The sequence below is a fragment of the Helianthus annuus genome, chromosome 2 (genome assembly GCF_002127325.2).
Source record: "Helianthus annuus cultivar XRQ/B chromosome 2, HanXRQr2.0-SUNRISE, whole genome shotgun sequence".
In the NCBI taxonomy this organism is placed as follows: Eukaryota; Viridiplantae; Streptophyta; class Magnoliopsida; order Asterales; family Asteraceae; genus Helianthus; species Helianthus annuus.
Window position 1 is genome coordinate 29260082 of NC_035434.2, and position 15839 is coordinate 29275920.

At 38.0% G+C, this 15839-nt stretch overlaps 1 protein-coding gene across 1 annotated transcript; it reads right to left on the minus strand.

Annotated features, from left to right (window-relative positions):
• Window positions 1-15038: 15038 nt before the first annotated feature.
• Window positions 15039-15527, minus strand: LOC110887713 (uncharacterized mitochondrial protein AtMg00810-like). The gene has a single exon (XM_022135286.1). The coding sequence runs from the start codon at window positions 15525-15527 to the stop codon at window positions 15039-15041; it is 489 nt and encodes a 162-aa protein (XP_021990978.1).
• Between the last annotated feature and the right edge of the window lie 312 nt (window positions 15528-15839).

The window sequence follows — 15839 nt, forward strand, 5'->3', positions numbered from 1 at the left end:
CCCTCTGGCAATGAGAGAATAGGTGCGCTGCAGAGCCTATCCTTTAGGTATTGAAAAGCTGTTTCTTGTGTATTACCCCAACGATAAGTAACACCTTTCTGTGTCAGTAATGTAAGCGGTTGTGCGATCTTTGAGAAGTCTTTGTTGAACCGTCTGTAATAACCCGCCAAACCCAAGAATTGGCGTATTTCCGTTGGTGTACACGGTACAGGCCAGTTCCTGATCGAATCTACCTTGGATGGATCGACATGAATCCCATCCTTGTTTACCACATGACCTAGAAAATGGACTTCACGAAGCCAAAAGTCGCATTTTGAAAACTTGGCGTATAGTTGTTCCTTTCGAAGAAGTTCTCCAAGATAAGACGTAGATGCTGCTCGTGTTCCTCCTGACTCTTGGAGTAGATCAGGATGTCGTCGATGAAAAAAATGACGAACTTGTCTAGATAAGGCTTGCACACTCTGTTCATAAGATCCATGAAGACTGCCGGTGCGTTTGTTAGCCCGAATGGCATGACTAGAAACTCGTAGTGGCCGTAGCGAGTTCTGAATGCTGTCTTAGAGACGTCCTCATCCCGGACTCTCAGCTGATGGTAACCTGACCTCAGGTCAATCTTGGAGTAGTAGCTCGACCCTTGCAACTGGTCGAATAAGTCATCAATACGTGGTAGAGGGTAGCAGTTCTTCACTGTCACCTTGTTCAGTTCGCGGTAGTCTATGCACATCCTGAAAGTTCCATCTTTCTTCTTCACAAACAGTACTGGAGCTCCCCAAGGCAAAGAGCTAGGACGAATAAAGCCCTTATCCAAGAGCTCTTGTAGTTGCTTAGACAGTTCTTCCAATTCGGTTGGAGCTAATCGATACGGTGCGCGGGCTATTGGTGCTGCTCCAGGAGCTAGCTCGATTTGAAACTCGACCTGGCGATGAGGCGGTAGGCCAGGTAAATCTTCAGGAAACACTTGAGGAAAATCGCGTACAACTGGGATATCCTCTACTCTTTTCTCTTTCGTTGTTGCATCAGTAACTAGTGCCAAAATGGCAGTGTGACCCTTTCGTAAACATTTCTGAGCCTTCGGGAAGGAGATGATGAAATAACATGTTTGAAGATTATGGAGTAGAAACGGGAACCAGAGCATACGATGGTAATGCATGATATACTACACATGTGTAACGTAAGATATGTTGCATATATGCAATGCATGAGATCAATATTGCATATATGTAATATAGAGTTTTCGAGTTTCCTCCCTACTTGTGAGCTTTTAATTGATCCGTTACCTATATATATATATATATATATATATATATATATATATATATATATATATATATATATATATATATATAGGGGGGAGGTCATGAGAAAATCCTTCTTAATGAGGAAACTAGAAAACTCAATCTTAAGTTGTATTAAACAAATGTAATACATATATCCGGAATAAAAAAAAACATGCTATGAACCGCAAGGAAAATTGTTGGCGGTTTGCAAGGAAAAAAGCGATGTATAACACATGTTCAGTACATAATATATTACACATGTGTACTAGTACGTTATTTTTCCAAAGGTTATAATTTCGGTATAATGCATCTATGCAGTATATAAAAAAATACAATGTTTGGAAAATGTGTAGTATATCATGTATTACACATGTGTAATATTAAAACGCCCTTCTAGACCGCAAACACTTTTTCCTTCCTGTTCGTAACGTGTTTTTCCAATGTATTACACATATGTAATACAACTTCAAATGGAGTGTTTTTAGTTTTCTCATTAACTAATTAACAATGAGTTTTCTGATTATCCTCCCACACACTCACACACACACCCACAGATATATATATATATATATATATATATATATATATATATATATATATATATATATATATATATAGAGAGAGAGAGAGAGAGAGTGGGGATCCTACGGAAAGTGTGTTTTTCCTAAAAAGTGTAAAAAGTCATAAAACACAATAATTTCAGGCATAAAACACACCTAAAACTCACAAATAATAGAATGAATATTACTAAAACACCATATTCAAACTCTAATAGTCCATAAAAACTTCAAACACACCATCGTATAACTATGAATATAAAACACACAATGCTAAACAACATAAAACACAATAATATTTGTCATTCCACAATCAGAGCCTTAACATCTAAAACACAACACAAAACCCACATACATGATGTTTTAGTAATCTTCATCATATTATTTGTGGGTTTTTGGTGTGTTTTATGGTTGACATTACGGTGTTTTATGACTTTTTACACTTTTTAGGAAATTTGGACTTTCTGGCCAACTCCTATCGTATATATATATATATATATATATATATATATATATATATATATAGTGGAGAGTTCAAATGAGAATAAACTTTTTGTAAAAGAAAAAAGAAGAAATTTCAACCAATAAGAATGCTTCATTTTACTTCATTTAATATAAGTATTTAATGTTACTATAAGGGTAATATGGTAAACCTACAAAGATCATTAATTAGGATTATTCATCTTTAATAGTTAACTACATTAAAATTTGTAACTTATCTTCAAAATATATATTTTTTCAAAAAAATAAAATAAAATAATTTAGAGTGTAGGATAAATTAAAATGTGTATATGATAAATTACGGGTTGTGTATGATAAATTTCAACATGTGTAAGGTAAATTTCGAAAGGTGTAAGGTAACGTTTGATGTGTGTAGTAAAAAAACATTTGTGTGAAGGATGATAATCTTTATGACTAATTAATTAGTCAAAGATGATAATAAATGAGATAAGTGAAAAAATATTTAATGTTTTACAATTGTACCCTTTGTTCTTTTTCTTCTCAATTAAATTTTCTTCTTAAATGAACCTTCCCCTATATATATATATATATATATATATATATAGAGGAAGGTTAACGTACATCACGTACGGCAGGTAATTACGCACGTTCATTTTAAATCACGCACGTTATAACTCAAAAATCCAAAATCATGCATGTTGAAACACAATAATAACGCATATTGAAAACATTAATCATGCATGTTATAGAACAAATCACGCACGTTGTTGTACGTGAAGTACGTTAAGCCGTAATGTACGATATACTTTCTATATATATATATATATACACACACACACATATTTTAATGTATTTTTCAAAAAAAAAAACTATTTTGAAACTCTTGTTCGTTAAAAAGTTAATTTAATTTAATGTATCGTGTTCTTGAAAGTATAACTTAAATGATTATTTTGAAACTAATATTTGGTCTCGCCCGCGAAACGGTATGACGTCCATGCCACATCCATATCTTGTAGAAACTGTAAACACATACAATAGGAACACAAGAAAAGTTTATAGTCGTTGATGGTTACCTGGCCGAGGTGCATCCTAGAAAACTTAGGTGTGGATAAAAAACGATTTCCATTGTTTGTATACACACATGCAACGTCCTATGGACTTAGTTGGAAGTCTGGGTAGTACGTTGGATTCTATTAAACTAAGTGGAAGTCATCTGCCTTCATCTTCTTGTGGGGTTTGAGGTCTTCACTCGACATGCTCTCCATCTTCTTGTTTTCGATCTTCTTGAGGCGTTCCAACATCATGCTTCCGGTTTTCTTGAGGCGTTTTGGCGATATGCTCCCCAGATTTGGAATGGAATATTATGAATCACAAATGTATGTGTGAAAAAAAGATGTGTTCTGAAATTAGTTTTTTTTAACGTCAAATTTTTTAATTGTGTAGGTCTACTTGGAGGATCAAGATTAAACCTACTTCCTTGTTTGTTAACACACTAACGAGTGCGGAATCCATGAGAGTATGCAAACCAAAGCAAAATGGAACAAACACAAAGTAACCAAAGATTCACAAAGCTTTGATTAAGTGAAGAGAATCAGTATACATACACACACACACAGTGTTACAAGTTTCATACAGAACTTTCTAACTCTCTTTAACTCTCTTCTGTGTCTCACAGGCTGTTTAAATAGTCAAACCACAACAGCACTTCCACGAACTGTGCACTATGCCACGAACTGTTAACAAGCACTACAAACCCTTCATCATTGAGTCTTCATAAGTGTAAACCCACGAACCCTTATCATGTTCCACGAAGCCTTATCTAGCCACGAACCCTTGATCCTTTTGGTGAACCCTTTAAAGCCCACGAACCCTTGAGGGTTCGTGGTAAACAATCAAATACCAAAACATTAGTCTTCGTGAATGAATTCAAAGGATTCTAATATTCACATATGTGACATCATCATGACATCATCATGATGATGTCATGGTGATGTTAGATTGCGGCTCTTCGTGTTTCGCGTGTCGAACTCTGGGGCGCACGACGGAGGAATGTCGTGACATCGGGCTTGAGCCGAACCTAACCGAGTCAAACCGAACTGAGCCGCATCCACAAAGTGCATCAACAAACTCCCCCTTGGATGCTGCTCATGATGGTTCGATCTTCACATGTTGTCGGGTCTTCAGATGTCTTCACGTGTTACTGTAAGGAGGTGCATCAACAAACTCCCCCTTGAACGTTGCTCGTGAGACTTTGATCTTCAAATCTTCAGATCCTTGTGGTGTTGGTGAGTGGTCAGCTACAACTCGATCATCTTGATCCTTTGATTGCATCCATGTCGTGTCTTCATCCCAAAGCTTGTCATTTAACACGTTCTCTTTGCCTTTAGCTGGTTTGAGTGCCACATCTGCACATACAACAGAGCTAAACGCGTAATGAGAACAGCCGCTTGAAATATAGTCAAACAACACATGACACATATGAGACCGACTCTCAATCAAACACCGACCGATAACAATTTGAAAGTTAAAAAATTTGATCAATTTAGAATTTAACTTTCAAAACTTGCTAAATTTTGACCGTTTATGAAGGTGCAATTGTTTTCCGGCTTACAATCAGGCTTCAGGAGGTAAAGACTCGAGATCCAACATCGTACAATAAAAAATAAATAGAAATAAAATCTTTTTGTATTTTATAAAGTTTATATTAAAATACACCTAAAATCTTTTTGGTATTTTTGAATATTTCAAACGTAAAGACGGAAAGCAGTAAATAAATATATACAGAGATGCAAAAATTGAAAGCATTAAATAAATATTTACAGACATTCTTTTTGCGAGTTTCAAGGGTAAGAGAATCATATTAGTGTATGGCCATACCAAAACGCTCTTGTTGTTCAATTAGTTAATATTATGATAAGCATCCTATAACGATTATCGGTATTGTTTTCTACTTAAGCTCAACTTATCAGATGTACTCGCGATTAGAGGATACGTTAAGGTATGATTTATACTTACCGACCGGTGTTCATCCACTCACGACACATTCTCGTATCAAGGTATGCACGAGAGTTCATCTTACTGGTGAGTATACCATTTATCATCTGTTTTCAACGTATATGATGTGAGATACTCACTTATTTTTGGATGAATACAAGCCCTATGTGATAAAATCACTTATTGATGAGGAACTTGATATTCGATGCATGAGGGCACAGGAGCAAGTCCGTGAACAGGTTAGTACCATCGTACAGACAAAGAGACGAACTTGACTCCCAGATAACTGTGATATTTTATCCCTTATTGATTAGGACATGTGATTGTTTATCACTTATTGAGGTCGAATGCATCATGTATGTTGTATGATATTTACACGTATGTATGGTATCATGGAAGTTCTAGACTTGCGTCCCCGTTGTTTTCCAATAAAAGAAACAACCATGATACCCAGATGATAAACAGCATAAAGACCACCTATCTCAGAACCTCGGCAATCTATCAAACGAAATTTCGGTACCAAGACCATATGCCAATGAGCGGTTCCCACACGGTCTTCAGTCGATTTAGGTTTATATCACCCTGCACACTTTAAAATGATTGTGAGCCTACCGATACATCTTATATAGAGCTGCTTATCGTTTTCCATTTTAGGTTTAAAGAGGTTTCGACAGACCACTGATGTACTATCATTTTCTCTTTTTTCTCGCCAGGAAACTCATTTTTGTTTTTTTATTGTTTTTGTGTTTTTGAAATCTTTCGATGTTTTTATATTTTTGAAAATTTTCAATGTTTCCCCCTAAAATGCAAAAAGTACGAGAAATTAAGAAAACACAAATAAATATTTATAAAAATGATTTTCCGATGTGGATTAACTCATGTTTTACCTCGATGCTTTTTACCAAAATTAATTTAATCAAAAATGATTTATCGAATTTTGGAAAAATCAGTTGGCATGTCGGTAATCGGTGTGGACCAAAACAACATTGACGATTTTCATATTGAAACGATCACGTGTGAGGTGATATTCGAGATCAACGTATCGGGTCAAGGTGTGCTGTACGAGATCTTAGTAAATCATAAAGCAGCTTAAATATCGACAAGGGTAGGAGAGATTAGAAATTCAAAACCGTAATCCTGCAAATACTTCGTGCATTGGCAGGAATCTGAGTGCTCTCTCAAACTGGATATCCACCCGGTGTGGATTTCAAAGTCGATTTTGCATCTACTTCAATGAATCGAGAATTCTTTTCACAGCAACAAGATGATAAACCTTCGGGTCCGGCTGGTAAGTGGCAAATGGAGCATGTGGGAAAGCTTGTAAACATCATCATGGGATGGTCCATACATGATATCTTCCACGTGCTTTTGCACCAGCAAAGGTCTTTGTCTTTCACCTTTAGAAGTAGTGTGCGGTTGTTCAACCCATGCCAAGGTATCCGCACACCCGGTTGGTTTGATCAACAAACACATTTTCTTCAAATACACCGAAGAGAAATGTACACTACACGTTTATCTTGTGGACTTTGAACTTCTTGTGGAAGAAAAATCCATGAATCTTCGAAAAGCTTCAGACGTGTTGAAGACGCGTACATTTCATTTGAATCTATCTTGTTGACCCGATCAAAACCTTCAACAATCAAATCTTGGCACATTTTTCATCTTGTCGAATTTTTCAACTTCATTCAACCACATTCTTTCACCATAATTTCTTCATCGGAATTTTTGTCTTTATCGCCAGCAAAGGCAACATAACCTCCCCTAATGCTTTTCACATCGTACAGGAGCCTTAAGTCGCCTGTCATGTGCCGGGATGCTCCACTGTCAACAATCCAAAGACTATTCACAGTTCCTCCTGGAACACCCTGCACAATACACTAAACAATCAGTTTGAGATGGGGACCCGAGCCTTAGTGGTCTTGGGTCGACCCTTATCATCAAGAAATGTTATTTCTATTTCTTGATGATTTGGATATGGTGTGCCTCCCCCTGAAACTGTACCAGTTTTAGGTTTCCAAGATTGTTGTCGTTTACAAGATTGATTGTTATTTATAGTCTTAGACACTTCTGGTTTTGACGAATTTGATGAACTTGGTCCCTTTTCAACAACATCTGGTTTTAACGCTTTCTCGATTACCTTAACATTTTTACGTCGTTGTTTTGCTTCTTGTTCCTTAACAATTGTTTGTCCTGTTTAGGTGACACAGGACGACGTTGGTAATCCTTTTCAGGAGGGGCTTTTTCAACAAACTTTGGTTTTGGTGGGTTTGCACAATTTTTGATTATAAGCCCAAATTCCCCACACTTAAAACATGTTCTCCTTCCAACAAATTTAGGAGATTCTGATCGATGTCCCGATGTTGAACATATGGGCCTTGAGGTACTAGCTTCATTATCACACCCATTTGTATGTTGAGTGTAATTGTTATCACTGTTACGTTTCAAAATTTTGACTTGTTGAAGAAAAGCAGTATTGGATTTGTTTTCAAAAGTCTCAATTTTGTCAGTACCGCTTGAGGCCACAAATTTAACATCCCTTCCCTTTTCTTGTTTCGAGCTCCTTTTGGTTCGAACTTAGGTTGTTGGGCTCGTTTTTCCTGTTGTTTACCTTTAGGGGCGATTGGTTGTTTCTCAGTTGGTAATTTTTGATTTCCGTATTGTTTTCTAACTTCAGATTTTGGAATAGGATCACACTGAGTTACTGTAACTCTCGAGATCGCCTTACCCAAAAACTTACTGGTAGAATCTTCCAAAACTCTTTCAATCATTGATGGATTAACATTTTTAATTGGGAAATCCTTGTTTGAGTAAATTTTATCATCACCAACCAAAGTATACAACACATTATTGCCCTCAAATGTAGACATAGATTCATCCACAGATTTAATCGAATCAATCTCTTGTTTTGCAATTGGTTGCACAACGGGGGCAACGGGAGTAGGAGGATCACACAAGATATGATTCTCAACTGGAATTTCTGCTCCTTTCTTCTTATCAAGAGATTGATCCTCATAACTCGAATCTGATTCATCCGATTCATCATCAGATTCATTATCTGATGAAACACATTCCTCAATTATTAGAGGACTTTGTTCCACAGCACATGACACATTTTCTGTCTTTTCTGATTCCTTTGATGAATTATCCAGTTTGAACCCTAAACATGCTGCAAACTCTTCAGGATTTAGAGATACAGATGGTTCAAACCGTGGCATTTCTTCCTCATCAGGCAACTTGGTATAATTGTGTCTCAACAGATGTGGACATGACTTATACCCAATACACTTAACATCCCCTTTCAGCTTCTGAACCTCGATGATATGATCAAGCACATGTCGGGAGTTAGAATAACTCTCCAACTTGAGCTTGATCGCATTATGCTCACATTTGGCAATGGCAAACTCTTTCTTTAATTCTTCAATGATATTAATATAGTTATTAATACCTGTTTGCTTGTTCAAAACTGTTTTTGTTAATTCAGACACACTTTTCTTAAGCTTTCAATAACAGATTTGAAATCTCTTTCATTGTGAGTTAAAGCCATGTTTGCCTCCTTGCATTTCGAAAGTTCAACTACCAAACCCTGATTGTGACTAGTAACAACTTCTAGCTTACGTTTCAATTCCACACAATCATTCCATACACTAGGAGTTTCAGTGCTTACCTGACTAGTCGAGGCTGCAACATTTGCCATAAAGGCAGTTATCCATCCTTGGTGAAGAACTTCTCCATTTCCTTTGATGTAACTTCAACTTTCTTTATTAGCACAGATTTCTGGTTTTTCAACTCCTCGACTTCTTTCAGCAGACAATCAACCTCAGCATCAAGAGTTTCCTTTACTTCCGGGTCTGAACCATCACCACCTGCATTGGAGCTTTCCTCATCCGAGCTACCACTGTAACTATAACTGTCATCATCCTCAAAGAACTCCTCATTGTGAATGTGCTTGATATACTTGATGATCTTAGCATAACAAGCAGTTCCTCCATTTCCTTCCGTTCCCTGATTACCCAGTTGAACTGACCAGTTACATTCTTCATCTGCATGAACTACTAAGGCCCTGTTTAAATTGGAAGGCCCCGACTGGTTTGAGTTACCCGGATTGTTAACTGCTACAATGCCCCTTTCATTGCTCACTTGACTGGAATTTGATGAGCTTGACTGGTTTCTGAAAGGATTTTGATTTCCTTGTCTGCTCGGTCGAGTGCGTTCCCGTTTGAAATGGCCTTTCTCACCACAATTGAAGCACGTAACTGCATCCTTATCAAAGCCATACTTAGTATCTCTTTTGCTTTCGAAACTTGTTCTACCCGTTCTTCTCATGTAGTCCTTAGCCCTTCTCACTGCACTAGCAAACGCCCACTTAATATCCATCAGTTCCATTTCCTCCCTGTCTATTTGCTGATAGTCTTCATCTGTCAAATTAATGTTCCCAATTTGACCAGCGACTAATCCACAATAGGCACTCACCATTGTGTTTAAAAGCTCTATATGTTCCCGAGCACCTTCCACACTTACGTTGGTGAAGTTTGAGGTATCGAATCTGACAGTGTTGGGGTTTGAAGATTGAGTGTTGTTGTTTCCATAAAAGGCTTGTTGAGGAGATGGTTGACAAGGTAGTTGTAGGGTAGATTGTGTGAATGGAGAGGGTTGTTGTTGAGGAGATGGTTGACAAGGTAGTTGTAGGGTAGATTGTGTGAATGAAGAGGGTTGTCGTTGAGGAGATGGTTGACAAGGTAGTTGTAGACCATAAGGATTCGTATTTGATACAAATGCGGTTTAAGCTTCGGTTGTTGTTGACTTGTACTAACCCCCATATTAATACCTCCATAGTATATCTCGGGATTTTGTGGAACTGGAAGTCGTTTGGCCTTTCGAATTTCTTCTTCATCCTTGTTCTCGAGCTTTTGGACGAATTCATAAATGCTAACCGTATCCAAAACACCAGTATGTTTCAACAAGTCGATGAACTGACTCCACTTAGGTGGCAAAGCCTCAGCAAAATGCATAACCATTTCTTGCTATGTAGCCTGAACCTTGTATGAGTGCATCTCACCAATCAAGTGATAATACCGAGTAGCCATCTCATAGAGTGTTTCATTTTCCATGAACCGAAATGCTTCGAACTCCTTCTTTAACAAATCATGACGAATCTTTCTCGTTGCAGCATTTCCTTCTCCTCTCGCTTCCAAGACGTCCCACAAGTTCTTTGTACTTGTACAATACGCAAATTGATGATAGATATCCTTATGAAGTCCTTGCGTAAGGATAGCAAATGCTTTCTTTTTGAGATCGTAAGCCTTTTTATCATTTTCGCTCAATCCCGCCAAAGCTTGTGCATTGGAACCTGCTTCCTCGAGAGCTTCATTGTACGGTGTGGTAAAGCATGTCCACAATTCAGTGTTTTGCCCTAGAACATACGTATGAAAACGATTTTTCCATGATGGATAATCGTTCATGTGATTCAATTTTGGTGGACGATTGCTGCTTCCCGACACATGCCCATTGATGCTCGGTGATTTCCTTTTTGGGTATCAATCCTTTCACCCATTGTGAAGGATCTTGTGGTGTACTTGTGTTTTCACTCCAATTCCAAGGGTTTGAACTCATTGTGAAATTTCATAAAACAAACTATTTAAGCTAAAACACAAATTTGTAAGTTTTTAATAAAGTTACAAGCTTTCTGTGAAAAAATAGAAGTGATTGGCCCACGAATGATCCACTAGAGACTAGTCAACAAACAATATTCCAACGAAGGGTGATACTTCGTTGAACGACAATGTGTCACAAAGACTTTTGTTCACCACGAGACTAAGTTATACACAAAGTAAAAGTAGTGAAGTTTAATTTTAAACTTAACAAAACAAAAAATAGATTTAACCCCACGAAGACTAGATCCACTCTAAAAAAAATCAAATAGATTTTAATGTCCACTAACTTGAAATATGGGCCAAGAAACTTATAATTTAACCAAACTATAGTCAACGAACAATGAAATTAAAGTGGAGTAATGCTCTTGGGCCACGAAGTAACAGTCCACTAAGAATAAATTAAAAAAGTCTCACGAAGACTTAAAAGTGTTTCTACGAACACTGACTACGAACCCTCAACTCTTCGTTGACCAATGAGAAGTCACGAACTCTTAAACATTCGTCCACAACCCTTCGTTAACCTTCAACGGGAAAGTTGGTGAGATTCAAACTTTTTATAGCAATTCATTTTTCTGATTTGAAGAAAGTAGGTAGCTGGGTATCCTAACTTGGTTAACAAACAAACAGTCGAAATCTTTGCTTTTTCCAGAAAATCTTTTGAACCTTATCTTTACCAACCTAATTCCGGTGACTTTTCCGGCCAAACACCTCACCGGAAAAATTTGCGAAACAAGATTTTGCAAAAATTTTAAGAAAAACCCGATTATAACATGTCTCCATGTATTTTAATAAGGTTTTTATAAAATTTTTAAGCAAACAACAAGTTTTTCCAAAGATTTAACCCATTTTTCTTTTAAAAACTTGAAAATCTTGTTTTTAAAACTCAAACAAAGTTTCAGAAACCTTCAAAGACTCGTTTAAAAAAGCTACAAAGAGCTTGGTTTTAACAAGGAAGAGAGCCAAAGCTCTGTTACCACTTGTAGGTCCACTTGGAGGATCAAGATTAAACCTACTTCCTTGTTTGTTAACACACTAACGAGTGCGGAATCCACAAGAGTATGCAAACCAAAGCAAAATGGAACAAACACAAAGTAACCAAAGATTCACAAAGCTTTGATTAAGTGAAGAGAATCAGTATACATACACACAGTGTTACAAGTTTCATACAGAACTTTCTAACTCTCTTAACTCTCTTCTGTGTCTCACAGGCTGTTTAAATAGTCAAACCACAACAGCACTTCCACGAACTGTGCACTATGCCACGAACTGTTAACAAGCACTACAAACCCTTCATCATTGAGTCTTCATAAGTGTAAACCCACGAACCCTTATCATGTTCCACGAAGCCTTATCTAGCCACGAACCCTTGATCCTGTTGGTGAACCCTTTAAAGCCCACGAACCCTTGAGGGTTCATGGTAAACAATCAAATACCAAAACATTAGTCTTCGTTGAATGAATTCAAAGGATTCTAATATTCACATGTGTGACATCATCATGATGATGTCATGGTGATGTTAGATTGTGGCGCTTCGTGTTTCGCGTGTCGAACTCTGGGGCGCACGACGGAGGAATGTCGTGACATCGGGCTTAAGGGTGTCCGGGGCACCTTAGGTGACCCCTTTAGGTGACTCCATTCACCTATTAGGTGAGCATTGCCAACACTTAGGTGAGTTAGAGAGAGAGTAGAGAGAGAGGGTGAAATAGGTGGGGAGTTGCCGAGAGAGGGGAGGAGAGAGGGAGGAGAGAGTGAGATCTTGACCAATCAAAAATTTTCTTTTTTTTTTTAAACCAACTCCCCTAATAGGTGAGTGCCGCCATCAAAAAGGGGTATTAGGGGAGTGTTAGAGGGGAGTTGACGTGGCTTATTCTGGTTGGTTGTGTGTAAGAGGGGGGACTCACCTAAGAGGTGAGCACCCCTTACACCCTAAGCCGAACCTAACTGAGTCAAACCGAACCGGGTCGAACCGAACCGAGTCGAACCGAACTGAGCTGCATCCACAAAATGCATTAACAAATTGTTGTTGTCAATGAGACTTGAACCCAAAACTTTCTGACTAAACTTTGTAGTTCTTATTCAATATTATCTAAATGAAGTCAGCGGGTAGTAAAACCAAGCACAAAAATATTCCTACAAATAAAAGATTAGGCTGTCGAAAGCCTTAGGTTATTAATTCATAATAGAGTTGATCATTTAAAATTTATAAATGTTAAGTCAAAAACGGAAATGTTATATATATTTTTGAAAACAAACTGAAAATAAAATATAATCATGTTATGCGTATATAATATGCTATATTATTTTATATCTTCTTATCTAGAAAAGCCTAAACTTATATATACAAACTAAACCCTTATTGACTAAATTAATCTAGAAAAGCCTAAACTTATATATACAAACTAAACCCTTATTGACTAAATAAATAGCTATTGCAACTCAACAATTAGTGTGATCATAGTATACATTGATTAAACTTATAGTCTTACTAAAATTCAATGTTAATTGTTGAGCTATTCAGTATGATCTTTATAAGATTTTCCTTTTTCTACAACTCAAAGAGTTGTTCATGATGCATTATAGACTTGTTGGCTTACTCTAATAAAAGAGGGCCAGCCTTTAAGATCATGTGGTCTAAGATTTTAATCCTAATGACATGTATGTTATGCATTAAAACTTGTATAGTGGTCCAGAATAGGCCTTCAAGATCATGTGCCTCAAATTTTAAGAATCTAGGGTGGCATTAACCAATAAAACGTGCAGAGTAGATGGAGTAAAACACTTGCTTCAAACAACCCACAACACACCATTAAGATCAAGATCATTAAACTGAAAGAAAAAAAACGTAAAAAATAAAATCAATCGACTTGCAAAATAAAGAGGCTCCGATGCAAACCTCATCATTGCCATCGGTTTTTTTCTAACGGCCAAGAGAATTAATGCCGAGCACTCTCGGGGCACCCACTGGACCAAACGGAGTACTCCGAGAGTAACCCGAGTCCACCACCAATTCCGGGGAAAACCCGGTAACCCACCCGCCCGTAGTAGGCACGACAGTGAAATTACCGGTAAAACCGGTTTGGCTCAAGGATTGAACTCAGGTTTCCTTGGGTCTCCTATCAAATAGCAATCATCTTGAAAGCACAATATCGCCACGGCTGTAACAAAAGTTGCCACACCAAGTAGCAATCCACCATCATCGCCAACTTAAACCTACAACAAAGAAAGACCAAAAAATCAATAAAAAACCGTTCGAATTCACAACTTGTCCACATCGGGTTTGGGTTTGAGCAACCACAAAAACCACTCGCATGGACGAACCCTAGTCGGAAGTCCAACAAAACCTTAGCCACCATTCTAGAGACGACGACTAAGTATTCCAAGCACCATGGACGGCGCAAAGGCCGGTGTAAACCAACACAGATACACAAAAGAATGGCGAAAAACCAACATATCAAAACAAAGTCCAAAGGCCGATATAAACGACCGTTGCGAACGCTGATCTATAAGAAATAGGAACTTGCAACCACAGATGATGGTCATATACTACCATCACCGACCGTCGAGTCACCACTACCCTCCTCAGAACCTAAAACAACCGTGACCACCACACATTGTGAACATTTAAGCTACCTGAGAAATGTTACTAATTTATAACATATAAAATGTAGAATGTTATGGTTTGCCAAATGCTTGCCTCTCTTCATTCACAATAATCACTCTATAAGGATACAATGAGATCTCCTATATTTGGAGATGATTCATACAGTAATACAATACAATAATGATAATATTGACTCGCATAATTAGCGGATGTCTATTACACCCCCGCAATCGAAGCGGGAGGCGAACGGATGCTTAGACTTGAACGAAAGTCATCGAATAGAACCCGAGGCAGACCCTTGGTGAAGATGTCAGCCTGGAAACGAGATGGCATATGCAAGATACGAACAAGAACTTTTTGAACATGTTCCCGAACAAAGTGAATATCAAGCTCAATATGCTTGGTTCGTTGATGTTGAACCGGGTTTCCAGACAAGTACATGGCGCTGACATTGTCACAATAAACCAGTGAGGCTTTTGACAGAGGACGATAAAGCTCAAGGAGGAGATTTCGCAGCCAACATATTTCGGCAACCAACATTTGTGATATCGCGGTATTCGGATTCTACACTGAAACGGGAAATGGTAGACTGTCTCTTAGAGGACCAGGATACTAGGTTATCGCCGAGGTAAACACAGTAGCCAGATGTAGAGCGTCGGGTGTTAGGGTAACCAGCCCAGTCAGAATCAGTATATGCGCGGATGGAGAGCGCAGAAGAGGAGGTAAGGTGAAGACCATAGTCAGCAGTGCCCTGTAGATACCGTATAATGCGCTTGAGGGCATTCCAGTGAGCTAGACAAGGAGAGTGCATATGCATACGTTTCTTCTGAACCGCGTATGCAATGTCAGGCCTGGTGAAAGTTAAATATTGCATTGCGCCTGCGATACTTCTGTATGTGGTAGGGTTATTGAATAATGAATCTAGAATGCTACCTAATTTACTCTGAGTGTCTACAAGGATAGTCGCAGGCTTGCACGTATCCATACCTGCACGATGAATAATGCCCTTCGCATATACATGTTGAGACAGAAATAGTTTGTCACCCGTCCGAGTGACTGAAATGCCTAGAAACTCAGAAAGTAAGATAACGGCCCCAAATCCTTCATAGCAAATTCTCCTGCAAGAATAGTCATGAGCCGCTGTCGCAGTAGGTCAGAAGAGGTGGTGAGGATGATGTCATCGACATAGAGTAGAAGATAGGCGATATCATGACCATGGTGATAGATAAATAAGGAATTATCCGTTTTGCATTGAGAAAAACCATGTTGGATGACAAAATCAGTGAACCTTTGATAC